Raw genomic sequence first — 27340 nt, forward strand, 5'->3', positions numbered from 1 at the left:
TTTTCCACATATGCTCTGTTTTTCAGATCACATAATTTTACTTTCTTCATAGGTGTGCCAAAATAAAAAAATAACACTCTCAAACTCTTTCACTTAAATAGGAAGACATCTATTCCTTTCTTATTAATGTTATAACACTAAATGTCATATATACCTACAAAGATAAGGTTATGTTGGCTGTGGCAGATGTCGTCAAGATCTCATCAATATTTCTTTGTTCTTGTCATAGCAGCAGAGTCATTGAGAGTTTTGCATCTGGCCTTGGAGAATGGTGTTCTGGAAGTTAAGGGTGACTCATATTACTAGTTTCTGATCTGATGATTCCAACCAGCAGCTTGCTGTGACAACTGTTTGAGTTCCGCCAATAGCTAACTTTGCCGTGCCTTGTTACCGATAGACAACTGGAAGATGTCGGGTCACGTGCCTGTCTCTACCCTTCAAAGTGGCTCTGTTATTTTCTCATTGGTCAACACCAGTATGGTGATTCAATATCTTCCAGTTACTAGTTAGCAAGAATGGATGGTGAAGGTAGCTATTTTCTGCACTTCAGGAAACAGGTTATAGATTAGCTGGGCCTGTTGGTTACCACTATTAGCATAAATGAAGTCACAAATGTGCACGGCATGTGGGGAGTTACAGGTAAAATATCACACTAAAAATAGATCTTATGTAACAATAAATCTCCCTTCTTGACCTTTTGCCAGGATGTCTTCCCAATTTGAAATGAGATCTTGGTACATTTCCCCTCTAACAAAGGCCACCTTGTACTGGGGCAAATGAAAAGCTGAATATGTCATTCCAGCAGTTCATAAATGCAGAAACCGAGTCTCTCTTTCTCTCTCTCTCTCTCTCTCTCTGTCCCTCTCTCTCTGTCTCTCACTTTCTCTCTCTCTCTCCGTGTGTGTGTGTATGTGTGCTTTTCCACATACTGAACATTTGAAGCAAACACAAGAGATTCACTACTGTGAACACTGTTATTTATACTTCTTAGGTGCCACCAAAAGAGCCCTCTGTACCCTCATATATTACTGGCAGGAATGGGGGTGTAAAATGGTGCTGCCACATTAGAAAGCAGTTTTGCAGTTCTTCAAAAAGTTAAAGACTTGTCACATGACCCATGATTCCACTCCTAGGTATATTCCAGGCAGAATTTTAAAAAAACATGTCAGCTCATAGCAGCATCGTTCATAACAGGCAAAAAGTGTCAACAACCTAGGTGTATATCAACGGATACATGCCTAAACAAAATGTGGTCTATCCATGCAGTGGATACTATCCAGACATGGAAAGGAACAAACACTGATACCTGAAATGGTGTGGATGAACTTTGAAAATAGTATGCCAAGTAAAAGAAGCCAGACACAGATGGCCACATATTGTATTACTGCATTTATATGAAATGTTCACAATAGGCAAATCCATAAGGACAGAAAGTAGGTTAGTGGCTGCAGAAACAGGGGGAGATGGGAATGGGGAGTGACCACTAATTATTTTTGGGCGTGGCAAAAATGTTCTGGAATTAGATAGTGGTGATAGTTTCAGAATTTTGTAAATATATTTTTAAAAACACTGAATTGTATACTTTAAAAGAGTGAATCTTATGGTTTGGAAATTATATGTCAATTAAAAAATCCACTTTAGCTGGCTTAAGAAAAATTTTAAAAAGATATTGGTGACTCATTGAAACTCTGGTAGGACTAGAGAGTCAGGTTTGTAGGCCATGTGGCTAGGGACAAGCCCCAGGTTACCCTGTAGCGGTTTCTACTGCCACTGCCCTGAGCACATATCTGGCAGCTTGCAACCCCAAATACTGAGCATAGGATGCCACTAGGTCTCTTGTCCCTGCTGCCTCTGAAATGAGCTATCCTTCCAACATCCTGGATTTTACATGGTACCTCCTTATCTACACCTTCTTCTGGATGTAAGTCACTCACAGGAATACCTCATTCACAAAGCTCCAGCCACTTGCCTCTACCTTGGGTGAAAGAAAGGCTGTGAAAGAGAATTTCTAGCTGTTTCTTTGGGGAGGCAGAATTTGGAGAAAAAGTCCTTAAGTTGATTTAAGTAAGAGGTTATTTTTTTTCTTTTTAAAGAAAGATCCTCTGTTTTTAAATTTTTTTCAACTTTTATTTTAGATTCAGGGTCTAAGATTCAGGGTGCATATACAGGTTCATTTCAAGGGTATATTGTGTGATGCTGAGGTTTGGGGTGTGATTGAACCTGTCACCTAGGTAGTGAGTGTAGTACCCAATAGGTAATGTTTCTACCTTTGTCTCCCTCCCCACCTCCCCCATCTTAGCAAGAGGTTTTGAAAGATGCTGAGCCATCAAAGAACATGACAAATATCCACTAGAGGCATCTTCCCACTTTAGGTTTGTATACGTTCTTTCTCTTTTATTTTTTCTGAGATGGAGTTTTTCTCTTGTTGCCCAGGCTGGAGTGCAATAGGGCAATCTCAATTCACTGCCAGCTCCACCTCCCGAGTTCAAGCGATTCTCCTGCCTCAGCCTCCTGGGTAGCTGGGATTACAGCCACCTGCTACCATGCCTGGCTGTGCAGATGGGGTTTCACCACGTTGGCCAGGCTGGTCTCAAACTCCTGACCTCAGGTGATCCGCCCACCTCGGCCTCCCAAAGTGCTGGGATTACAGGTGTGAGCCACTGCGCCTGGACAGGTTTGTATAATTTCTACTTTAATGGTACTTCACTATTTAGAATAATTGGTGGAAAGGATCATTTGAATTAATGAAAAGCTGAGTTATACCAAGAGAACTCTGGAGGATGAAAATGGAGAAAAGAACAAAGTGATGAACTGAGAGCTAATCCTTCTTTCACTTACTTATTAAATAAATAGCTATATATTTAAAAAGAACTATGGATATTGGGCAGAGTGCTAAGCACAGGAGGTACAACAGTGAAGAAGATAGACAAGACCCTAGCTCTTGAGCCCTTTAGGCTACATGTATAGAGAGGAAACATAACGTGACAAGTAATCAGATATGAACAGGGATACAGAAGAGGGACAATGATTAGAAAAAAAACCACCTTCCCCTTTTATTAACAAAAGGAGCTTTCATTGTATGTCACATGGAGAGCAAGCGTTCTTCTATGACTTATTGGAATATGCACTCCCCTCCTCCAGTTGCTGTCAACTTTATAAGGCAATAAATTAATCGTGGCAGAAGCTGGCTACCTCAGCCCAGTTACCTTTGCTCAGTGCTCCCTATGAATTGCTGAGGGAGAGATACAGCATAGAAAAAAACAAGGTGATGCGGTGAGTACGCTTCTCCACGCAAGCAGGGCTTTGAACAAGGGCAGGAGGGTCCCTTTCTTTTTGTGTGATTTTCTGTCTGCTGCTCTGTTAAGTGATCTGGATGCCCGTGTTTTTCTTCTGGACTTAATATTTTCTTCCTTTTCCATAAAAGATGAGGAGTGAGGATGAGATAGTTGATGGAGAGGAGAGACATGTGTGTGTGTGTGTGTGTGTGTGTGTGTGTGTGGTGTCAGTGTTTGGAGGACAGGTTGGGGTAGGTCTGGTGTGAGATCCTCCTCTGTCACTGGGAGAAATTAAGGACAGAGGAAACAGATGGGATCCTTCTGGAAACTATCTCAAGATGGCATGGATTTGGAGGAAGGTGAATTCCTCCCAGCTTTGGGCAGGAAGGGTTTCTAAGTAGGCAAGAATTTCTACCTTTGGGAATCCCCATCCTGTCCTCTGCCTGAATGACCATAGCTCCTAAGGGAGGAAAACACCCAGGGTTATTCCCAGAGCGTTCCTGTACTTCCTGAGCTAAGGTGCTGAACCTGCTCCCTCAGGAGGATTGAGGAGCTGTGGAGTAGGTCCCTGCAGCTGATTTTTAGAGGCTAGAAAGAAAAAAGTCTCCCTGTGGAGAGAAATAATACTTGCAGAAAGAGACCAATTGATGAATAATGCCTCTGCTGTGGTATTGAGTTGTGGGCTGTATGTATAAGAAACGAAGTTTGATACCATAGCACTCTTAGGGTAGGTCCTTCCTACTTCTTTCTCTACCTGAAATTCCACCACTGGAGACCGACCCTCTAAGTCTTTAAGCTCTGCAGCCTAGGATACATTGTCGAGAGAGTATTCAAGCACTATTTTAAAAAGTAGCGGCTCTCGGTGTTTGTCTCAGTTCCACCACTAACCGTGACTAGACAAAATTTCTTAATATTCATCTATAAAATGGAAATCATGATATCTGTCTGATCAGCTTCAATGCAGGGATTTTATGAGAATACAGTCATATGATATATATTTTATAGGGATTAGAGTATATCTTTTAAATAATTTAGACTAAAAGAGAGACAACTGATTAATTTAGGTAAATAGTAAAGAATAGTTAATAAACCTCAATTTTAATCCCAAACCTCGTGTCTCCAAGGGCTAAGGGTTCTTCCTAAATGCCTGTTGGCAAATTACCTGTAGGTCCTAGTTCCTTACCTCTATTTCAATATTAAAGTGCTTCTTCTATGGAATTATTACACATTAACCTAAAGGCTACTGTAATTAAAAATTGATGCTATATACCTATATAAAAATATTTGTAGAAATGGTCGTGGCATTGGGGAGGAGTTGAGAAGAGCAGAGAGGCAGGGAAATGAAAAGTAAGAGGAGATGCAAAATCAACATAAAAATAAGAGAGAGAACAGTCTTTGTCCCTGCTGACTTATATTTAATAGCTTGTTGCTGCATAAGTGCTGGTTTAGTATGGTGGGAATATGGGGAGAGGAGACGCTGAGCAGCTGGGGTTAGGACGTGCCATGAAGACCTTTGATCACAAAGCTAAAGGGTTTTTGGTTTATTCAGAGATCCATTAAAGGCTTGAATATAAGAGATCCAAATGACCCTGTTTGTGCTGGTCACTTGGGTAATGACCCAAAGATACCGGGAAAGTAGTCTGACTGAACTGTTAACTGGCTGTGAGAACTAATAGAATGAGAGGAATTAAAAAAAGATTCCTAGGTTTTTTTTTTATAATGTGATTCTATTCCTCACGTTATTAATTATTTGAACAACAGATAATTTGGCCAAATTGGCAGGAACTGGGAGTGAGGTGTGGGGAGAGATGATTTCATGTTTAAACATGTTAAATCTTATTGAATCTGTGGGACATCGAATAGGCAGTTGAATATATGAATCTAAATCCCTGGGCTAGAAATACAGGTTGGATTGCCATCACATGTCATATAAAGTCACATGAGTGGTGGAGATTACCCAGCGTGTCTGTGTAGTTTAAAAAAGAAACCTATACCAGAATTTGGGGGACATCAACATTTAATGAAATAGGGCTGAGCGTGGTGGCTCACGCAGGTAATCCTAGCATTTTGGGAGGCCAAGGCGGGCGGATCACCTGAGGTTAGGAGTTCAAGACCAACCTGGCCAACATGGTGAAACCCTGTCTCTACAAAAATATAAAAATTAGCTGGGCATGTTGGTGGGTGCCTGTAGTCCTAGCTACTTGCGGGGCTGAGGCGGGAGAATCACTTGAACCTGGGTGGCGGAGGTTGTGGTGAGCCGAGATCGCGCCACTGCACTCCAGCCTGGGCAACAGAGCGAGACTCCATCTCAAAAAAAAAAAAAAAAAAAAAGAAAAAGAAAAAGAAAGAAAGAAAGAAAGAAAGAAATAGGAGACTACAAAGAATATTGAAGATAAGCCAGAAATAGAGGTGGAAAGCCAAGATTCCTATCAAGGAATCCATATGTGGAAAGTTTCATGGAGGAGGAAGTGGTTAAGTGATTAAGACAGCGCCCATTGTATTCAGCCACAATGTCACTAGTAACCTCGGTGGGAGCATTTCCAGTGGAATGCAGAAAACACAGCCAAGCCAATAACACATGAGGAAGGGAATACAGAAAGTGTGGAATCATCGTTTTGGAAGATTGGCACTGGAAAGAAAAAGAATGTTATTATGCTACCTGGAGAAGCACACAGAGTCATTAACAGAGTTTGGGGTGACTTGGGGTATATTTATGAAGGAAAGATATTCAGAGAGTGAATTTGATAATGCAAGACAATAAGAGATAATTGGTGGAATGAAATTTTTGAGAAATTCAACAGCTGTGAGATCTAGATAACAGATGCAAGGATTATGCTTAAACAAGAAGAGGAAAAACTGTTTCATTGAGAATAGAGGGGGAAAAATAAGAATTTACCTAGATGTGAATAACCTTTGTGGAAACTTCGCTTGTGTTGAGAAGTAGAGAGAGAGAATAGTTTCTGCAAAATCATTATTTTTTGTGTGATATCAGAGATGATACTGCATGAGAATAAGAGTGTAGGTAACAGAGTCAGGCCTGAAAAGAAGGCTAGAAGGAACAATTTTTTAAATTACAGGCACGGTGGCTCATGCTGTAATCCCAGCACTTTGGGAGGCCGAGGTGGGTGGATCACTTAAGGTCAGGAGTTCGAGACTAGCCTGGCCAACATGGTGAAATCCTATCTCTACTAAAAATACAAAAAGTTAGCCACACGTAGTGGCATGCACTTGTAGTCCCAGCTACTCAGGAAGCTGAGGCAGGATAATCCCTTGAACCTGGGAGGTGGAGGTTGCAGTGAGTTGAGATTGCGCCACTGCACTCCAGGGTGACACTCCGTCTCCAAAAAAATAAAATAAAATAAAAATAAAATTACTGCTGTGAAAAGTGAGAGGCACTGTCAAGACCATCAGTCGGCTTGCAGGCCCAGTTTATTTAGGAGATTATGAGCCTCAGTGGCATCTCCCTTGAGCTAGGTGTGGCAGCACAGAAGGCAGATGTTTGGATGGATAGTTTCATCCTGCAGATTCTGTTAGCAGATGGAGAGCAAGGAAGATGAGAGCAATGGCAAGTTAAATAATCAATACTGAGGCCTAGGTCAATTAGGGTTAACAGCTAGGAAGGGCTAAGAGATTAAAAGGAAATGGAAAGATAACAGCAGCCTTGATGTGATAAGATACTTTTTTAAAATAAAGTAAGGCAGGCTGGGTGCGGTGGCTCATGCCTGTAATCCCAGCACTTTGGGAGGCCAAGGTGGGCAGATCAGCTGAGATCAGGAGTTCGAGACCAGCCTGACCAACATGAAGAAACCTTGTCTCTACTAAAAATACAAAATTAGCAGGGCATGGTGACGCATGCCTGTAATCCCAGCTACTTGGGAGGCTGAGGCAGGAGAATTGGGTGAACCCAGGAGGCAGACGTTTCTGTGAGGCGAGATAGTGCCATTGCACTCCAGCCTGGGCAACAAGAGTGAAACTCCATCTCAAAATATATAAATAAATAAAATAAAGTCAGACAATGAGACAGTAAAAGGACATTGCTCATTTGCATATGGATTTACAGTTTCAAAAGTGTAACAGTTCTGGGAATGATAAATTCCAGGGGCTAGCAAACATTTGAGGATGATGGAGATGGAATGGCAAAGAAGGCATTGCAGCTGAGGGCTGTCATGGATCTGTAGACATGTAATAATGTTAGATTTACTATAATTAGAGCAGAAAAATGAGAACAGCCCCTCATCTCTCTTCTGTGTGTTATTCCACAACACTTTCCCTTCAGTTCTTCATGTCTCATATACTTTTCCTTGGACAATCCTCAATTCCTCTACATGCAAAAAAGGCAAGAGCTCTACAGGTGTTGGATGTAAAGCTAGAGTTAATTAGGGACACTGATAAGTGGAAACAAATATTCTTTAGATTATGTAAAGAGGATGCCGATAATCAAGGTCATCTTGCAAACAATTCCACATTTGGATACAATGATTGTGTATCCTCTTAGATTGGTGGGGCCTTGTTATTTGTTTTAACCCAATTATCTGTGTCTATCTAGATGGCGAGGAAGCTCAGTGTATTGGAAGTCCTTCTGATCATCTTCTGCTTAATTGTGGTGACCATAGATATCCTCTTGCTGCTTCTTGTGTTGGAGGAAACTTCAGGTAAGGGAGATGCTTGTAGGTCGGAAGGCTGGGTAAAGGAAGTCTCCTGTAAATGCCGAAGAGATTATTTTATTCTTTTACTTTTCAATATGCCACTACATTGCAGTATTCAAAATTCACTTCCATGATTAGTTTAAGTTCAACTCCAAAAGATAAGTGTTCTTTTTCTGCACTGAAACCGTGAATGTTAGTGACATTTAGGGTCTCCCAAGCCCCATTTAGTGCAATTTTAACAAGATGCAAAATTAGGCTCACCAGATGCCTGCCCTTCAACCCAGAGTCATGAAGTCATACTGCCTTCAACGAGAAAGGACTGTTAAGCTAACAGTGCCCAGCCCCATTATATTATGGAAAAGGAAACTAAGGTTACAGGGAGGTGGTGGGATGATTAAGTTGGCCTGGTTATACCAACATACATAGCTATGGTTTCTTCATAGGTGCCTTTGAAACCGTTCTGTCTGTCTGTCTGTCTCTCTCTCAGGCACCCAGAAGCATCAAACAGAATGCCTTCTCTTTCATGCACATATTATAATTTAAATAATAAAATGTGTGTAATTCAAAAATGTATTTTCAGTTAAAGCTGAATTTGGGCTTTGTTCTGCTTGACAAGCTCACTTTACAGATGTGAATTGACCCTACAGTGAAAAGAAGCTGTCCTGATGGTAGAACCCTACCTGCTCCATCTCTTTTCACCTCTCTCCACAGTAAACATTAAGACACTTTCTAGGAACTATTACAACTTTGAAAGATGATCTGAAAACCATTGATATAAGCCATTTTGAGATTATTCCTACTTCTCCCCTCTAAAACATTTTTCGGGTAACAAGTCTCCTGAGATTGCTATCCAGTGTATATGACTAATTGGTTTATTTTATTTGATATAAAACTAGATCTTCACACCCGCATTCACCTTAAACCACATTCTGATTTATGCAGAGTAGTTCTGCTTTTAACTGTCTTACATGTCTTAAATACTGAACTTTTCTGTTTTTTTTTTTTTTTTGAGGATGTATTTCCATGGGTTGAAAGGGTGGCTTTAAAATCAATTTGTTTTTATTGTGGTAAGAACAGAACAGAACATCTACCCTCTTACTGGATTTTTAAGTGTATAATACAGTATTGTTATCTATTGAAACAATGTTGTACATCAGATTTCTGGAACTTATTCATCTTGCATAACTGAAATGTTATACATGGGGATTAGCAACTCCGCATTCCCTGTTCCCCCTAACTCCTGACAACTACCATTCTCTTCTTTGCTTCTGTGAATTTGACTATTTTAAATAATTTAGGTAAGTGGACTCCCAGAGTATTTATCCTTTTGTGACTGGCTTAATTCACTTTGCATAATGTCCTCAAGTTTCATCTATGTTGTTGCATATTGCAGGAATCCAGTTTTAAGACAATTTTTTATTGAAATATATACATATGTACACAAACAAATGTAGAGCCATAAAGATAGTGATAGTGAATATATTTGGGGGCTTTGTTTTGAATCAAAACGAAAGCACTAAAGGGCACCTGCTAATACCCACGGTAACTGTTTCCTCCAAATTCTGATGAAATCCTGGATTTCAGATGGTTCAGGGAGTCCATGAACCAGTCCTGCTTCTGCTGTTGTTATAGGAAGAAGATTCCACAAAGTTGATAAAGCCTAAAGTAAGAATAGCCAATGTTGAGTGAAGATGTATATTTCCAATGGGGCCAATAATATCTTCCTCATATGTAGCCTGAGCCATCTGGTGTCTTTAAGCAGCTGTGCCTACAAATAAGAGACTAAAGAAAAAACAGTAAGAAAAAAGACTTTCCCAGCTATTTATTCAGGGCTTCCCTGGTAACAACCAAAAAAATAATGTTGGATCTCTACCTGACAACATATATAAACATTAACTCAAAATTGATCAAAGACTTAATATAAGAGCTAAAACTATAAAACTCTAAGAACTTGTAAATAAAAATGTCTGTGACCTTGGATTAGATAACAGTTTCTTAGATGATACCCAAAGCACAGCAACCAAAGAAAAAAATAGGCGAATTGGACTTCATCAAAATTGAAAAAAACTTTGTGCTTTGAAGCACACTTTGAAGAAAACTATCAAGAATGTGAAAAACAATCCACAGATTCAGGGAACATATCTGCAGATGATGTATCCGATGTTAGGCCCTTATCAGACATATCATTTGCAAATATATTTCTTTTTACATCCTAAGATAATACATTGGAATATAAGAGAATATATTCTCTTAGGATGTGTAAAGAAATACTACAAATCCAAATTTTTTTAAAAAAGGTTTCTAAATGAGTAAAACATTTAAATAGACATTTCTCCAAAGGAAATCTATAAATGGCCACTAAACCCATGAAAGTATATTCAACATCATCGGTTATTTGGGAAGCGCAAGTCAAAACAATAACATATCACTTTCACACCCACTATGATGACTATAATTAAAAACAGATAAAAACAAGTGTTGTTGAGGTTACAGAGAAACTGGCTTCTACATGGCTAAAATGGTGTGGTTACTTTGGAAAACTTTGCCAGTTCCTCGAAAAGCTACAGATAGAGTTAACCACATGACCTAACAATTCCACTTCTAGGTATATAACCAAGAAAACTGAAAACATAGCTCACAGAGAAACTTACGTGAATGCTCATAGCAGGATTATGTATAATGGTCAAAAAGTAGAAACAACCCAAATGTACATGAACCGATGAATAGATAAACAAAATGTGGTATATCCACACACAAAAAATGTGATTCAGCCATTAAAAGCAATGAAGCACTGATACATACTACAACATGGATTAACCTGCAAAACCTTACGCCAGGTGAAAGGAGCCAGGCACAAAAGGCCACACATTTTATGATTCTTTTTATAGGAAATGTTCAGAATAGGCAAATCCATAGTGATAGAAAATAGATGAGTGTTTGCCAGGGATTGGGAGAACAGGGGAATAGAAAATATAACTGCTAATGTGTATGTTATTTCTTTTTGGAGTGATGAAATCGTTCTGGAATTCGACAGCGGTCATAGGTTGTACAACTTCATAACTAAAAACCGTTGACATATACTTTAAGAGGATGAATTTTGTGGTATATAAATTGTATCTGTATGAAAAGCAAACAAAGTAGAAATAAACGTGTTTAAACTTGGAGAAGTGTTAAACATCATATGCAAATATAGATACCAGTTTGGAGAAGTGTTAAACATTGTATGCAAATGTAGATACCCCCTACCGGTGATCTGCTGTGTGGAGAACTGGCCGAAAGTCTGTAACTTTGCTGGCTTCCTTCCTGGAGCTGTGATTACACTACACATTTTCAACTTTATCCTTTAATTCCTATGCAGATACTTCATTTACTCCAGAGTGCCCAGAGATTCCGCAATCGGAAAGGATAGACTGCACACCTGACCAGGAGGTGACCGAGGTCAGAGAAATAAGGTCCCTTCTGGTGGCCTACAGGGTGTTATTGAAAAGAAATGAATATGTGAAGTGGGGAAAGGGTGGGGGTGGCATGGCTTCTGGGCCTCTGATTTGTTTGGAGTTCTTTCTTTCTTATCTTATTGAAATAACAATATTAAGATCGTGAGGGAAGCAGGGTTGAAAAAAAGGAAGAGTAGGAAAAGCTAACAAGAATGTTAATCTGTGGATTATAAAGTCCAAGGTGGAGGGCGATTACAGGTGTTACTAAATGTACCTTAGGTGTGATTCCAAGGATAGTGGTAGAAAGGTTAAACGTTTGTGGGCTAGACTCTGTATTCTTTGAGAATAGAGGCCATTAAGCACATGCAAATAGGGAAATCCATAGTGATAGAAAATAGATTAGCATTTACCTGAGTCACTGGCTGAGTCACCTACGGAACTCAGACAACTTGTTACAAGAGCCCTCTGGATTATGTTATTGGCAATAGAGGTCCCAATGAATACGTGCTAAAGAACACAGGTTTTCTCCCAGAGTAGCTGCCATAAAATATCAGCTACTTGAACCCTGATTAGTTGTGACTTAGGACTTTTTCATAAAGGTTGTATGTATTTATATATTTAAATTTTATTTCTTGGCCCCATATTCTAAATTCTATATCTTCTTGAGATATTAATTAGGACAGTATTGAATTTTAGGTTAAATTTTAAACAATATTAACATTTTGATAGTCTTGAATCTTCTTGTTATAAAAACATAGAAAGTGTCTCCACTTCAGTTCTTTTCATATATACATATATTTCTTTCTTTTCTTTTTTTTGAGACAGAGTCTCACTTTGTCACCTGGCTGGAGTGCAGTGGCGCGGATCTTGGCTCACTGCAACCTCTGCCTCCCAGGTTCAAGCAATTCTTGTGCCTCGGCCTCCCGAGTAGCTGGGATTACAGGCACCTGCCACCATGCCCAGCTAAATTTTGTATTTTTAGTAGAGGCAGGGTTTCACCGTGTTGGCCAGGAGGCCTCAAACTCCTGACCCCAGGTGATCCACCTGCCTCAGCCTCCCAAAATGCTGGGCTTACAGGTGTGAGCCACTACGCCCGGCCCATATATGCATATATTTATTTCTTAACTGAGTTTTATGTTTCTCTTATATGTTTTATTGCATGTGAATTATGATGTTTTCCCTAGGTATTTCACATCCTTGGTTTCTACTGTAAATATAATCCATTATATTTTGTAAGTTGTGCTTCTTTTATTATAATGCTTCTTTTCTTACTATTATTTTATTTTTATATTTATTATTTTTACTTTATATTATGTTTACACAGTATATTTATATTATATTTATTATATAATTGATCAAGTTAAATCTCGTATAGTTTATAAAAAATGTTTTGTAGTCCCTCCTCTGGATATTAAGTATAGAATTACATTATAGGAAAATAAGGATAATTTTTCTTTGTATTAATATTATCTTATACATTCATATGTCTAATCGTATTGTCTATTTCTTCCAGAATAATATAATTAAAGTGATGATGGTTGGCAACCCTTATTTTATGCTTGACTTTAATGGAAACTTGTGGGCAAAGTATCAAGCACAAAGTTAGCTATTGGCTTAAGAGAATTGTTTTATTGATATATGTTAGGAACCATCTTTATATTCTTATTTTAACTTTTTTTTGAAAGAAATGGAAAATGGATTTTTTCCAACAATTTAGTATTGAACTTTGCAAACAAGTTTATAATAATATTCGTTACCTCCCACTTAAATTTCACCATTAATATTTTACTTGGCTTTCTCGTATTTATCACTTATCCCACACTTCATTCATCTATTAATCTATCTGATTTCTATGGATTTGAAAGTAAGTTCTAGAAACCAGTTCACTTTTTCATAAATTTCTCACCATGTATATTATTAGCTACAGTCCAAAGTTTGATTATAGTTATCTTCAGATATTACACTTATATACAATGCAAATACAAAGAATTGTTATTAATACATTTTGCACAATTCTTTGGCACACATTTGTTGAATTATGGCAAATGACTACACATGTGTAAGCCAAACCATTCTATACCCAAAGATACGGAATGTTACCATCACTTCAGAAAGTTATCTTATGACATTTCCCAATGGTTATTCCGACTTGTACTCCTTAACAGGTAATCACTGATATGATTTATCTCCACCTTAGTTTAGTTTTGCTTGTTGCAGAACTTCATATGAATGGAATCATATAGCGTAGTGTAAAACCTCTTTCATTCAGCACGTTTTTGAGATTCATCTTTATCGTTGCAAATATTAGATAATTCTTTGTACCACTGAGTGATATTCCATTGTATGAGTATGCCATAGTTTAACCATTCTTCCCTTGGCATATAGTAGGATGTTGTCCACTTCATCCATATTTTCAAATTTATAAACTTCGAGTTCTATTAACTATGTTTTTGTTGTTGTTGTTGTTGTTGTTGGATGGAATCTCGTTCTGTAGCCAGACTGGAGTGCACTGGGGCGATCTCGGCTCACTGCAACCTCTGCCTCCCCGGTTCAAGCAATTCTCCTGCCTCAGCCTTCTGAGTAGCTGGGACTACAGGCATGCACCACCATGCCAAGCTAATTTTTGTATTTTTAGTAGAGACGGGGTTTCACCATATTGGCCAGGATGGTCTCTTGACCTTGTGATCCACCCCCTTCAGCCTCCCAAAGTGCTGGAATTACAGGGGTGAGCCACCACGCCCGACCTCAAAATTATTTTTATGAGATTTAGCCTATTGTTAGGTATAGTCATATTCTTTTTTGTGTGTGTGTGTGTATCCACCCTACTCTTGATAGGCATTTGTGAGTTTTCATCTAGAGATTTTTTTTTACAGCACGATTCAAAAAAATTTGCATCAAATTTTTGGGTATCTTCGGGTGAACAGTTGGAATAATTTTTATTGGCTCTATACCTAAGGATGGAACTTTCAGTCTATAGGATATGTACATGTTTAACTTTAGCTGACACTGCAAAATCATTTTTCAAAGTATTTGTATCAATTTGCATTTCTTTTAGTAGTATATAGGAGTTCATTTGCTCTACATCCTAATCAATGCTTGGTGTTTTCTCCTTTTTCAATTTAACCATTCTATGGTTTTAATTTTCATGTTTCTCATGACTAATAAGGTTAAATATCTTTAGAAATGCTTATTGGCTAGTTGGTAATCATATTTATGAAATGTCTTTTTAACTTTTTGCCTTTTTTTCTACTGAACTGTTCATCTTTTTTATTGCTTTGTAGTAGTTACTTATGTATTCTCGATACAAATCCTTTGTTAGATATATATCTTAGTCTATGGTTTGTCTTTTAACTCTCTTAATGGCGACTGTTGATGACAAATAGCTCATAATTTTAAAATAGTTCACTTTATCACTTTTTCAATGGTTGGTTCATTTCATATTCTATTTAGTAATTCTTGCCTACTCCAAGGTCAGAAAAATATATTATTATCTTTCCCTTAAAACATTATTGTTTTATCCTTCCTATGTAGGTCTTTTATGAATATAGTACTGATTTTTGTATATGGTATCAGGTAAGAGTCCAGAAACTTTTTTTTTTGTTTTGTTTTTGAGACGGAGTCTTGCTCTGTCTCCCAGACTGGAGTGCAGAGGTGCAATCTTGGCTCACTGCAACCTCCACCTCCCAGGTTCAGGTGATTCTCACACCTCAGCTTCCTGAGTAGCTGGGATTACAGGCACCCGCTATCATGCCTGGCTAATTTTTTGTATTTTTAGTAGAGATGAGGTTTCACCATTTTTGTCAGGCTGGTCTCAAACTCCTGACCTCGTGATCCGCCCACCTCAGCCTCCCAAAGTGCTGGGATTACAGGCATGAGCCACCACACCTGGCCCAGAATCATTTTTTTTCTTGAATTTTTAATCGATCCATCACCACTTATTGAACTGACCATCTTTTTCCCTCTGCATTTTAGTGACACCTTTCCTGTAAATTATGTCTTTATAGGTATGGATCTGCTTCTGGAATGTATTTTGTTGAGTTATTAGTTTGTTCTTTTGCCAATACCATACGGCCTTAATAACTATTGCTTTATGATAGGTCTTAATGTGTGGTTGTAGAAGTCCTCCAAATCATTCTTACTTTTCTTCAAGATTGCCTAGCTTATTCTTTGCCCTTTAGGTTTCTGAATACATTTTAATTTTAATGTCTCTCATACCAGCCTGCCAGTTTTCTCACAAAACTTACTAAAAATATTGTTGTGATTACATAAAATTTACAGGTTAAATTTGGGAAAATTACCATCTTTACAAGGGTGAATATTTCAATTCCTAAACATGGTATATATCTTTCTATGTACTGAGATTTTAGTTTTGAAATTTTTGATATAGAGCTTTTGCACATGGTTTTGCTACTTTTTTCCTATTTGATTCTATTCAAATCTTATTCTTAAATTTTAATTTTCTGTTTCTCTGTTGTTGATATATAGATTTAAAATTGATTTTTGAATACTGATCTTGTAACCAGAAATCTTAAATTTACTTATTAATTGTCCTAGTTTGTAGACTCTTGTTTTTTTCTGACATGATAATGTTACCTGCAAATAATAACAGTTGGAAGTTTTTTCCAATGTGCATTCCATTTTCTTCCATGTCTTTTAACTCATAGGTTACAAGATTCTCTTTTCTTTCTAAATTGTCAATATAGTTTGAGGTAGTTTATCTGAAAGGCAACATGCAGCTATGGTAGGTTTTAGAAAATAGAACTTCCTGGAGACTGATTTTAACTAAACCTAATAAATAACATTGAATAAAATACTAATTATAGAAGAGAAATTTCCTGGTTTTGGAAGAAGTTGGTTACATATTATTTACAGATTTTCAGCATCTATCAGAGACTCTATTGAAGAAATCCCTGCATCAAATGAAAGTTGTACTAGATAATTTGGGGTCTGGGATATTGGTAGTGGTTGAAAACTGAAGTAGGGATGTTAGAGCCGACCACTTACTTAAATGTTTATTGCTTTTTATAGAGGTCTGTGGACTTTGAAACAATTTATGACAATGAAACTGACCTTTTGAATTACACTGACCCCAGTTTCAGAGGGAGCAGAGCTACTTAATGTCTGCCTTAGGAAAATCAATTATCCACAGGCCACCCAGACCCCCAAATTCTTTCTTCACTGATCCCTTCCAGCCTTTTTTGTTATCTGAAGACAATGAGACGGGAATGTCAATTAGATTTATGGAGAGTTAATAAGTATATTTAAAAAGATTGTATGGTTATAATATAATTACTTTGTTTATAATAGGTATGAAGCACTGACTTAAGTTGTATTTACCTTGTGGCTTTTCAGGAAAATGACATCAGATGTTAGCATCTGAAATACTTGTCAGCACTATGCCTTTTTCAAATGAGTAGTGTTGTGACATATTCTTGTTTTTGGTGTCACAATCCACACTGAACACAGTCCTTTAACAGGAAAGATTCAGACATTATAGTTATGTACAGAATAAAATGAGAAAGTATTAATGTTTCCTGTCTATCTCCAAATTACTCCCCCCAGAATCACCCAGAATCAAATCAATGGCTTAGTGTATATCCTTCTCTTGATCTTTATAAGCTTTTGCATCTATATATTTATTTTGTTTTAACAAAAATTTGATTATACTATATATTTTTCCAGCTTGCTTTTTAAATTTAAGGCATTTGAATTTACCACATTATATTTTTAAAATAGGTTGCTTCCGTTGAGATTACCATATGATTTTCTTTTGTCAGTGTTGTGAATTATGTTAAAATATTTTTAAATTTCGAACCATTTTCACTTTTGCTTAATGAGACCTATTCATATATTGTGTATTAATTCTTTTAATATATGAATGAATTCAAATTGCTAATATTTTATTGATATTTCGCACATCTATGTTTTTTAAATGAAATGGGCCTATGTATTTTTGTTTACTTGTTTATTTGGACTGTCCTTTTTCAGTTTGTTAACAGAACTATTCTAGTTTTATAAAATGAATTAGGAAACTTTCCACCTTTTTCTATATTCTGAAAATACAGTATATATAATATGAGGATATTTTATTCCTCAAATCATTTGGGCAATTTTTTTTTTTTAGGGAAAGATTCTTAACTATCTTTCACAATTTTTCATGGTTACTGGACATTTCAGGTTTTCTATCTCCTCTTAGACAATTTTGATTATTTAAATTTTACTGTGTAAAGATTTATTTAATTTAGTTTCACATTCATTGGCTGATATTTGTTACGAATAAGTTTTCTCATGATTCTTACTCATTCTTTATATCTGTTGTCATTTTTCATTCTTGTTTTAAGCCTTGTTTGTTTCCCTTTTTTGTCAAAATAAGACTTTAAGATATTTCTATTTCCTTGATCTTTCCAAAGAAACTCTTAGATTGATTGATTTGCCAGACTAATAACAAAACTTATCCTCACACTATAGTAATATCAGCGTGGAGTTATAACAGGAATTGACATATAAGCCATTTGAATATAATAAGAAGTCCCAAAATGCATATTCACATGCTTATATGTATGCACTTAAATTTAGTTTATAATAAAAATGACACTGCAAATCAGTGGTGGAAACAAGCTGGATATGATTAATGGTGGTATCTGTCTTCCTGTCCTTGCAGACAACTCTGTGCCACTGGAATCTGGATGAATTCTTTAAACAGAGCAGGCACTCAATGGATGTTTTGAATTGATGAATGTAGTTACTTGCTTCCTTATAATTACTGCTTTAGTTTTTATTATTTTACACACTTTTTGAGGGTGTATTTTGTACTTTTCTAGTGTCTTGGGTTGTACATTGAGTTGTTAATGATCCATGACATTTTATTTGCTTTTCTTTCCCTCATTTGTCTTCTCCTTTCTCTTTCTGGAGTCTTCTTAGTTGAGTGCTGCTATCTGAGTCTGTCAGTCACTTCATCTACTCTTTCTTTCATATTTTCCATTTTTTTATATTATTTTCTGGGATAATTGAATTTGATTTTTAAAGTTTTTTTTCATAACACTTCTCTTTGGTTGTTTTCTTTTGTAATTCAGTTTAAATATTAAGGAGCTTTAAATCTTGTTCTAAATCTTAACAGTACACATTCCTCATTTTTTTAATGGAAGTGATATGGTTTGACCCTGTGTCCCCACCCAAATCTCACCTTGAATTTTAATACTCCCAGCATGTCAAGGGTGGGCCAGGTGGAGATAATTGAATCATGGGGCAGTTTCCCCCATACTGTTCTTATGGTAGTGAATAAGTCTCATGAGATCTGATGGTTTTATAAAGGGGAGTTCCCCTGCACAAGCTCTCTTGCCTGCCGCCATGTAAGACATCCCTTTGCACTTCCTTCATCTTCCACCATGATTGTGAGGCCTCCCCAGCCATGTGGAACTGTGAGTCCATTAAATGTCTTTCCTTTATAAATTACACAGTCTTGGGTATGTCTCTGTTAGCAGCATGAGAACTGACTAATACAGTAAATTGGTACCAGCTAGTGGGGTGCTGCTGTAAAGATACCTGAAAATGTGGAAGCGACTTTGGAGTTGGGTAACAGGCTGAGGTTGGAACAGTTTGAAAGGCTCAGAAGAGGACAGGAAGATGTGGGAAAGTTTGGAACTTCCTTGAGACTTGTTGAATGGCTTTTCTCAGATGGAGATGAGGAACTTGTTGGGAACTGGAATAAAGGTGACTCTTGCTATGTTTTAGCAAAGAGACTGGTGGCATTTTACCCCTGCCCTAGAGATCTGTGGAACTTTGAACTTGAGAGAGATGATTTAGGGTATCTGGCAGAAGAAATTTGTAAGCAGCAAAGTGTTCAAGAGGTAACTTGGGTGCTGCTAAAGGCATTCAGCTTATGTATTCACAAAGATATGGTTTGGAATTGGAACTTATGTTTAAAAGGGAAGTAGAGTATAAAAGGTCAGAAAATTTGCAGCCTGATGATGCAATAGAAAAGAAAAAACCCATTTTCTGAGGAGAAATTCAAGCCAGCTGCAGAAATTTGCATAAGTAACAAGGAGTCAAATGGTAATTGCCAAGACAATGAGAAAAATGGCTCCAGGGCGTCAGAGGTCTTCAGAGCAGTCCCTCCCATCACAGGCCAGGAGGCCTCGGACAGAAAAATGGTTCCATGGGCTGGGCCCAGGGTCTCCCCTGCTCTGTGCAGCCTAGGGATTTGGGGTCCTGTGTCCCAGCAGCTCCAGACATGGCTAAAAGGGACCAAGGTACAGCTCGGGCCGTGGCTTCAGAGTGTATAAGCCCCAAGTCTTGGCTGCTTCTACATGTTGTTGAGCCTATGGGTGCATAGAAGTCAAGCACCGAGGTATAGGAACCTCTACCTAGATTTCAGAGGACGTATGGAAATGCCTGGATGGCCAGGCACAAGTTCTCTGCATAGGTGGAGTCCTTATGGAGATCCTCTGCTAGGGCAGTGCGGATGGGAAATGTGGGGTCAGAGCCCCAACACAGAGTCCCCACTGGGGCACAGCCTAGTGAAGTTGGGAGAAGAGGGCCACTGTCCTCCAGCCCCCAGAATGGTAGATCCACTGAAGGCTTGCACTGCATGCCCGGAAAAGCCGCAGACACTCAATGCCAGCCCGTGAAAGCAGCCGAGAGGGTGGCTGTACCTGCAGAGCCACAGAGGCAGAGCTGCTCAAGGCTGTGGGAGCCCACCTCTCACATCGGCATGACCTGGATGTGAGACATGGAGTCAAAGGAGATTATTTCAGAGCTTTAGGATTTGACAGCCTCATTGGATTTCAGACTTGCATGGGGCCTGTAGCCCCTTCATTTTGACCAATTTCTCCCATTTGGAATGGGTATATTTACCCAATGCCTGTACCCCATTGTATCTAGGAAGTAACTAACTTGCTTTTGATTTTACAGGCTCATAGGCTAAAGGGACTTGCCTTGTCTCAGATGAGACTTTGGACTTGTACTTTTGGATTAATGCTGGAATGAGTTAAAACTTTAAGGGACTATTGGAAGGGCATGATTATGTTTTGAAATGTGAGGCCAGAGATTTGAGAGGGGCCCGGTGCAGAATGACACGGTTTGACTCTGTGTCCCCACCTAAATCGCACCTTGAATTGTAATTGAATTTCAATTGTAGTTGTAATTGTAATTGAAATTCAATTGTAGGCCAGGCGCGGTGGCTCATGCCTGTAATCCCAGCACTTTGGGAGGCTGAGGTGGGTGGATCACCTGAGGTCAGGAGTTCGAGACTAGCCTGGCCAACATGGTGAAACCCTGTCTCTACTAAAAATACAAAAATTAGCCAGGTGTCGTGGTGGGAGCCTGTAATCCTAGCTACTTGGGAGGCTGAGGCAGTAGAATAACTTGAACCCAGGAGGCAGAGATTACAGTGAGCCGAGACCGCACCATTGCACTCCAGACTGGGCAACAAGAACAAAACTCTGTCTCAAAAAAAAAAAGAAATTCAGTTGTAATTGAATTTCTCACCTGCCACATTGCATTTTATTTTGCTGTTTTATAAACAGATTTGTAATTTTTTTCTTAAAATCATTTCTGTCATTTCATGTAAATTTAGTTAGGTGAGGAAGGTGAATGCCTGTGTTTATTCTAACACAGTGGTCTCAGTTGCCATTTGTTTTATTTATCGTAACAAAATAATTTTATGTAAATTAACCTGAAAATTATAAGACCTTTACAAAATAAATCTTGCTAAATAACACCAAAAGAATATTTATAATCAAACCACTCTGAGAAAGAACCACATGTGATTTGTTTTTGCCTTGGACATAGTAGAGACATTGTGAATTTCTATGTTACCCTCTGTCCTAGTTTTATTTTAATCGTCTCTAGTTTTCTTAGCTTCACTTTGCTTACTTTTTGGAAATGCATTTCTTCTTTTGCTGTATTGTTAGCCACTTGCATGACTCTTTCTCATGGGAAAGTCCAAACTTCTTGGACTGGCTTCCAGCCCACTCTTGGTAAAAATACTATGTGATTTCCAGGTTCATTCTCATACTTAATGTTTTTGGCACAAGAAATGTGTGGTTTTTCTGAGTCTGTCATGCACTGCTGCTTTCTCCGCCAGGAATACTGTTCCTCTGTCTAACCTCCCCTGGCGCTTCATGATGGGACTTACCTTTCACTTACCTGGAAGCTCTCCCTACCCCACTCCAAGCCTACTAGGCTGGGTACAGTGACTGTGTGTTCCCTCAGCTCCTAGACACACTTGGTGGAGCCCTCATATCATCATACTGTATGTAATTGCTTTCCTAATTGTATGGATTTGCCACTAGACAGTAGTTTGCTGAAGGCACAAGCTATGTCTTATTTATCTGTATTATCAGTTCCATGTCTGGTAGATAATAAATACATATTGGACAGTTGGATAGATTCATGAATAAATAAAGAACAAATAAATTAATGAATGTAATTATAACCTATCTTAAATTCTCCTTGGAATAAAATGGGTTATAAATAAATAGACAGATAATACTTTCCTTCCCTCAGTTTATATACTGCTAACTCTGTGTCATTGTTACAGGATATCTGCAGATGGCAATATAAGTGCTGCTGGTCGCCTGTGGCAGATGCCAATGTCCCTAGGTGCTTCTTCCCCTGGAACTGGGGCTATGAAGCCAGCAATGGCCATACAAATACAAGCACAGGTGAGCACTGCCCTGATGTTGCGCCTGGGAACAACTCCTTATGGCCCAGATACGTTAACTGCAAAATAAAATAAAAGCTAAAAGTCAGGCAGGCGTGGTGGCTCACGTCTGTAATCCCAGCACTTCGAGAGGCTGACGTGGGTGGATCATGAGGTCAGGAGTTCAAGACCAGCCTGACCAATGTGGTGAAACCCCGTCTCTACTAAAAATACAAAAATTAGCTGGGCGTGGTGGCGGCTGCCTGTAATCCCAGCTACTCAGGAGGCAGAGGCAGGAGAATCATTTGAACCTGGGAGGTGGAGGTTGCAGTGAGCCGAGATCACGTCTTGCACTCCAGCCTGGGCCACAGGGCAAGACTCCATCTCAAAACAAAAACAAAAACAAAACACTAAAAGTTAGTCTCCTTTTCTCTCTCTCCATATTTTGCCACCCCTAGGATTTACTGCCCAGTTGAAAAGGTTGCCGTCACCATCTCTGTTTGGAAATGATGTTGCCACCACCCTTTTCACAGCTGAATATCAGACATCCAATCGGTTTCATTTTAAGGTTGGTTTGGGAGTGACTGCTAAATACATTTCTCAAGAAAGCAGTGTGCCCACATTGGGCTTGAAGTGTGGAGGCAGAAGGTACCTCTCTCCCTCTCTGCAGGAATCTCTGGATGGCATGGGCAGGCTAATTTTTATTTGATGGGGCACATGTGATTGGGTGATTTCACAAATCAGGAGCCACAAGGTCAAGAATTAGAAGCTATCCTCATGGGGTGTCATTTGAGATGGAACGTCTCAAATGTAGCTCTGTCTACAAGGAAGTGGTCTTATCTGCAGTTGTCCCTTCTGTTTTTCTTTTGACAGATCACTGACTTTAATAACATACGCTATGAAGTTTCCCATGAAAATATTAACCTGGTTGATGGGAGTGCTGATGCCTCCAATTTGAGCTATTACGTGGAGGTTACTGATAAACCTTTCAGCATCAAAATAATGAGGACAAGCAACAGAAGAGTCTTGTGAGCTTTTCAACCCTCCTGGTGCATCTTTGAACACACAGTTCTAATATTACTCATTCTGATTTACTGGGGGTGGGCAGTGAAATCAGTACAACTAGAGAAAATGTTTGAATATTAGAAAAATGTCCAAGAGTTTGCTGTAAAATAACAGTGTTAGCCTATCATGCTCGTAAAACAGAGAATACTAAAAGGTAATACTAAAATGTTTGCTAAGTTGTATAATTTTATATAATTATTAAATTTTATATAATTATATACTTATATAATTATATAATGTATAATGTATATAATATATAATTATATAATGTATAATGTATATAATATATAATTATATAATTATATAATGTATAATGTATATAATATATAATTATATAATGTAATAATTATATATTATTATATTATATAATATATAATTATATAATATAATAATATATTATTACTATTAATATAATTAATAATATTATAATTACATTATAATTATATTTAAATTATAAAATTATAAAATTTCATAATTTAAAGTTAAATTATAAAAATTTAAATGTAATTTAAAATATATAAAATATGTAATTTAATTATATATTCCATATAATTTATATAATTTAATTATATAATTTATATATTTAATACATAATTTAAAATTAAATTATAAAAATGCAGAATATAATTATAATTAAAATATAATAAAATATATTAATTATAATATAATTAATAATATTAATTAATATAATTAATATTAATAACATTAATTAATATAATTAATATTAATAATATTAATAAAATATGTAATAACATATATATAATATATAATTATATAATATATAAGATAATAGATAATTACATGTCATATAATTATGTATAATATAATATATAATTATAAGTAATGTAATTATATAAATATATAGATATTATATATTAAATTAAATATAATGTATAGTATATAACATATGTATTTAATATACAAATATGTCATATTTATACATTAAATATATTTACATATTATATATGCATTTATATTAAAATATTTAACATATATTTAATATATATTAATTTATATTTATATTTGATTTATATTTTAATTTAATTATATTTAGTTTTAATTTAATCAATTTAATTATATTTAATTTATATTTAATATTATTTAATATATATTAATTTATATTTAATATAAATATTTAATATATTTAATAAATGTTAATTTATATGTAATATAAATATTTAATACATGTTAATATACATTAATATAGTAAATATAAATATATAAATATATATTTTACATAAGATAATTTTTAATATAAAATATTTATATAAAATTTAATAATATATATTTATATATTTAAATATATAGTATATTTAATATGTTTATCTATTTGTATAATATATTTATACACAGAAATATACTTGTGGTTTACATATATTATAAAATAGGGGATTTTATTGTTTTAAATTATTATTCATACTGGAACTCAAACTTCATTGTCTATCATTTTAAATTATTATTTACTGTGAATTTTACTATCAAGCAGTGACCAACAGTTTGAGCTTAATTCACAAACTGTACTGGAGTAAACAGAAGTATTAGTGTCTGTAAAACCAGTATTCACATCCTGGTACCAGCAGATCAACAGTCAGCTGTGTTATATATCAGGCAAAATACCTATCCTCAACAGTATCAGTTTCCTTGTCCAAAAAAAGGGACTCAAGATATCCACTTTTCCTAGGGGCAATGAGACTTTGTTTATAAAACACCCAGAGCAGTACCTGGTATGTAGTAGATGCACATTAAACATGAAGTCAACTCTGCTCTCTTTCCCCAATTGTCCAACCTGAGCTCCTGGCATCCTGGCACTAATGCTGTCTTCCTCTAGAATCAAAGAACCAGAGGTGCCCTAGAAAGGCCTTCAAAGGTAGCAAGAAAATTGCTAACGCCTGAAACAACAGAGGTCTAAGTGTATGTGGAAAGGAGAAGATAGCTTCCTGGCAGAGGAAAGAGTGTTTTTCGGTGATTCTTGCTCTACTTACCCCATGGCCCAGGTTGGACACGAGCATCGGGCCCCTCCAGTTTGCCCAGCAGTACCTGCAACTGTCTTTCCGACTGCCCAGTGCCAATGTGTATGGGCTGGGAGAGCATGTGCACCAGCAGTACCGCCACAATATGACCTGGAAGACTTGGCCCATCTTCACCCGGGACGCTACCCCCACCGAGGTGAGGTGCCTTTCCTCCTGAGTATCGCCCACAGTAAGGGATACCCTCCTTCCTTTCCTAAAAGTAGCCTGCAGGAATACATCTATTTTACTTTGCTCACTTTAGATGTGTTAGTGTTGAGGAATATTTGTTCTTGAGGCCTACAAATTCAGGAATATAGCAATATTAAAAATAAAAAAGTTAAATTAGAAATTTTCTAGCAATTGGAAATGCAGCATTTTTTAAAACAAATTTCACTTTTAATGGGAAATACAATTTCATGATTATATTAGAACCTAGTATATACTTCTGCCAAATTACTGTGTCTTGGTTTAATAACTGAGGAAAGGAAGGCTTCAGTAGGAGCCAAGCTCAGTAGAACTTGGTGGACTAAAAATGTCTCTTTTGACAGCTTTCATACTGTTCTAGGTGTTTGCTAGTGAAAGTATGTTTCAGAAACGTCAGCGTTGGCATTACCTAGGAGGTTGTTAAAAATGCAGAATCTCAGGCCATAGCCCAGACCCACTGGATCCAAATCTGCATTTTTACAAGATCCCCAGGTGACTCACATTCATATGAAAGTGGGAGAAAGACTGCTCTGGATTAATGCCTCTCAGCTTATCTGGAGTGAAGGACTAGTTTCTTAAAAAAAAAAATCCAGCATGGGCAATAATTTTGTAAAATACAATTAAAATATATTACTGAAAAAATGAAATAAAAAAACTCAAAGACATACCAAAAAAGCCTAAATTTTCAGTTGAACAGACATAAAATATTACCCTTTTCAATTGCTATAAAAGAATTTCTAAACTTTGACTTTTGGTTTTTGTACTTGTCTTGTGGCTGACTGATAACAAAGGGTTTGAGGAAGTATTGTTCCATGGACAACGCTTTGAGTCACATAGGTTTGTAGAGCATGTCTTGAAGCCTCCATTGTGCTGATGATATTTCTTGGATCCATGCAAGAACTGCAAGTTGAAGTATGGTGCAAGGGAGAGAGCTGACATTTTGCAATTCGTATTTGGCAGGAGATGAACAAAGCAAGTAGCACATTAACCTGTAGCCCAGCTACCAGCATCAGATGCAATGGAGAGAGTGAACTTGCTGAGCAGAGCAAAGACAAAAAAGCAATAGCTAATGCATGTAATAAATATTTGGTCAAGGACCCTGGCAAATATTGAATACTATGAATCGTACTACGTTTGACTTTCTATAGCTGACATTCCTAAATTGTATAGTCACAAATTAGATGTAATGCCTTCCAACCTTCCTGTTTTTCTTCCTTTCTTTTTTCTTGCCTTTCTCCCCTGCTTTTTTCTTTCTTTAAAATGTATTTTAAAAATTTTGTCTGTATGCTATCAAGTGTGATGCCATTAGTTTTCCTGGCTATAATTTTACATCTAGCTGAGGCTTATTGATCTTCTCAATTTTGCAAATTATGTTGATTCTTTCTTTTCCCTCTCCTGGTATTTACCATTATCAGTATTATTGCCTTATGCTTTGGCTAAGATGATGATACTGTCACACAGGGAACTTGTAAAACATTCTCCGTATTCTAATCTTAACTTCTTTTATTCTTACAGCACTTAGAGTTACACACACACACACACACACACACACACACACACATTATCTCTTCTTAGGTCAGTGCTCATCACAGCTTCGTCACAGATTTCAATATTTTTTCTTTCTCTTTCTATTAGTTTTAAGCTTTTTTTAACCACTTAAGTATTATATGTTAACTACAGAAACATTAGAAAATACAACTAGGTGTAAAAAATTCAAAATTACTCATAATACCATCACTTTCTGCTAATATTTTGGTATACATCATAGCAAATATGTTTACAAAATAACTTGATTGAGTTATAATTCATAGGCCAAAAAATTCATCTGTTTTAAGTGTGCAATTCAATGGCTTCGAGCACATATACTGAGTTAGGCAAGCATCGTCATAATCCAGTTCTATAGCTTTGACATCACTGCAATAGGATCCCTTCTGCCCTTTGAGACTTAAACTCCAGAGCTTGCTTCAGCCCTAACTAGTTACTAACCTACTTTCTGTCCCCATAGATTTGACTTTTTTAGATATTTCATATCAATGAAATCATACAATATATGGTTGTTTGTGTC

At 36.9% G+C, this 27340-nt stretch overlaps 1 protein-coding gene across 1 annotated transcript in view; it reads left to right on the forward strand.

Moving 5' to 3' along the window:
• Positions 1-3183: 3183 nt before the first annotated feature.
• Positions 3184-27340, forward strand: part of MGAM2 (maltase-glucoamylase 2 (putative)) — a 113709-nt gene continuing 89552 nt past the window's right edge. The window contains exons 1-7 of the mRNA XM_008964816.4: positions 3184-3273; positions 7822-7927; positions 11280-11359; positions 21896-22019; positions 22456-22565; positions 22871-23025; positions 25057-25228. Coding sequence (XP_008963064.3) covers positions 7822-7927; positions 11280-11359; positions 21896-22019; positions 22456-22565; positions 22871-23025; positions 25057-25228 — 747 coding nt within the window. The 5' untranslated portion in view covers positions 3184-3273. The remainder of the gene's footprint in view (positions 3274-7821; positions 7928-11279; positions 11360-21895; positions 22020-22455; positions 22566-22870; positions 23026-25056; positions 25229-27340) is intronic.

The sequence above is a fragment of the Pan paniscus genome, chromosome 6, assembly GCF_029289425.2.
Source record: "Pan paniscus chromosome 6, NHGRI_mPanPan1-v2.0_pri, whole genome shotgun sequence".
Lineage (NCBI taxonomy): Eukaryota > Metazoa > Chordata > Mammalia > Primates > Hominidae > Pan > Pan paniscus.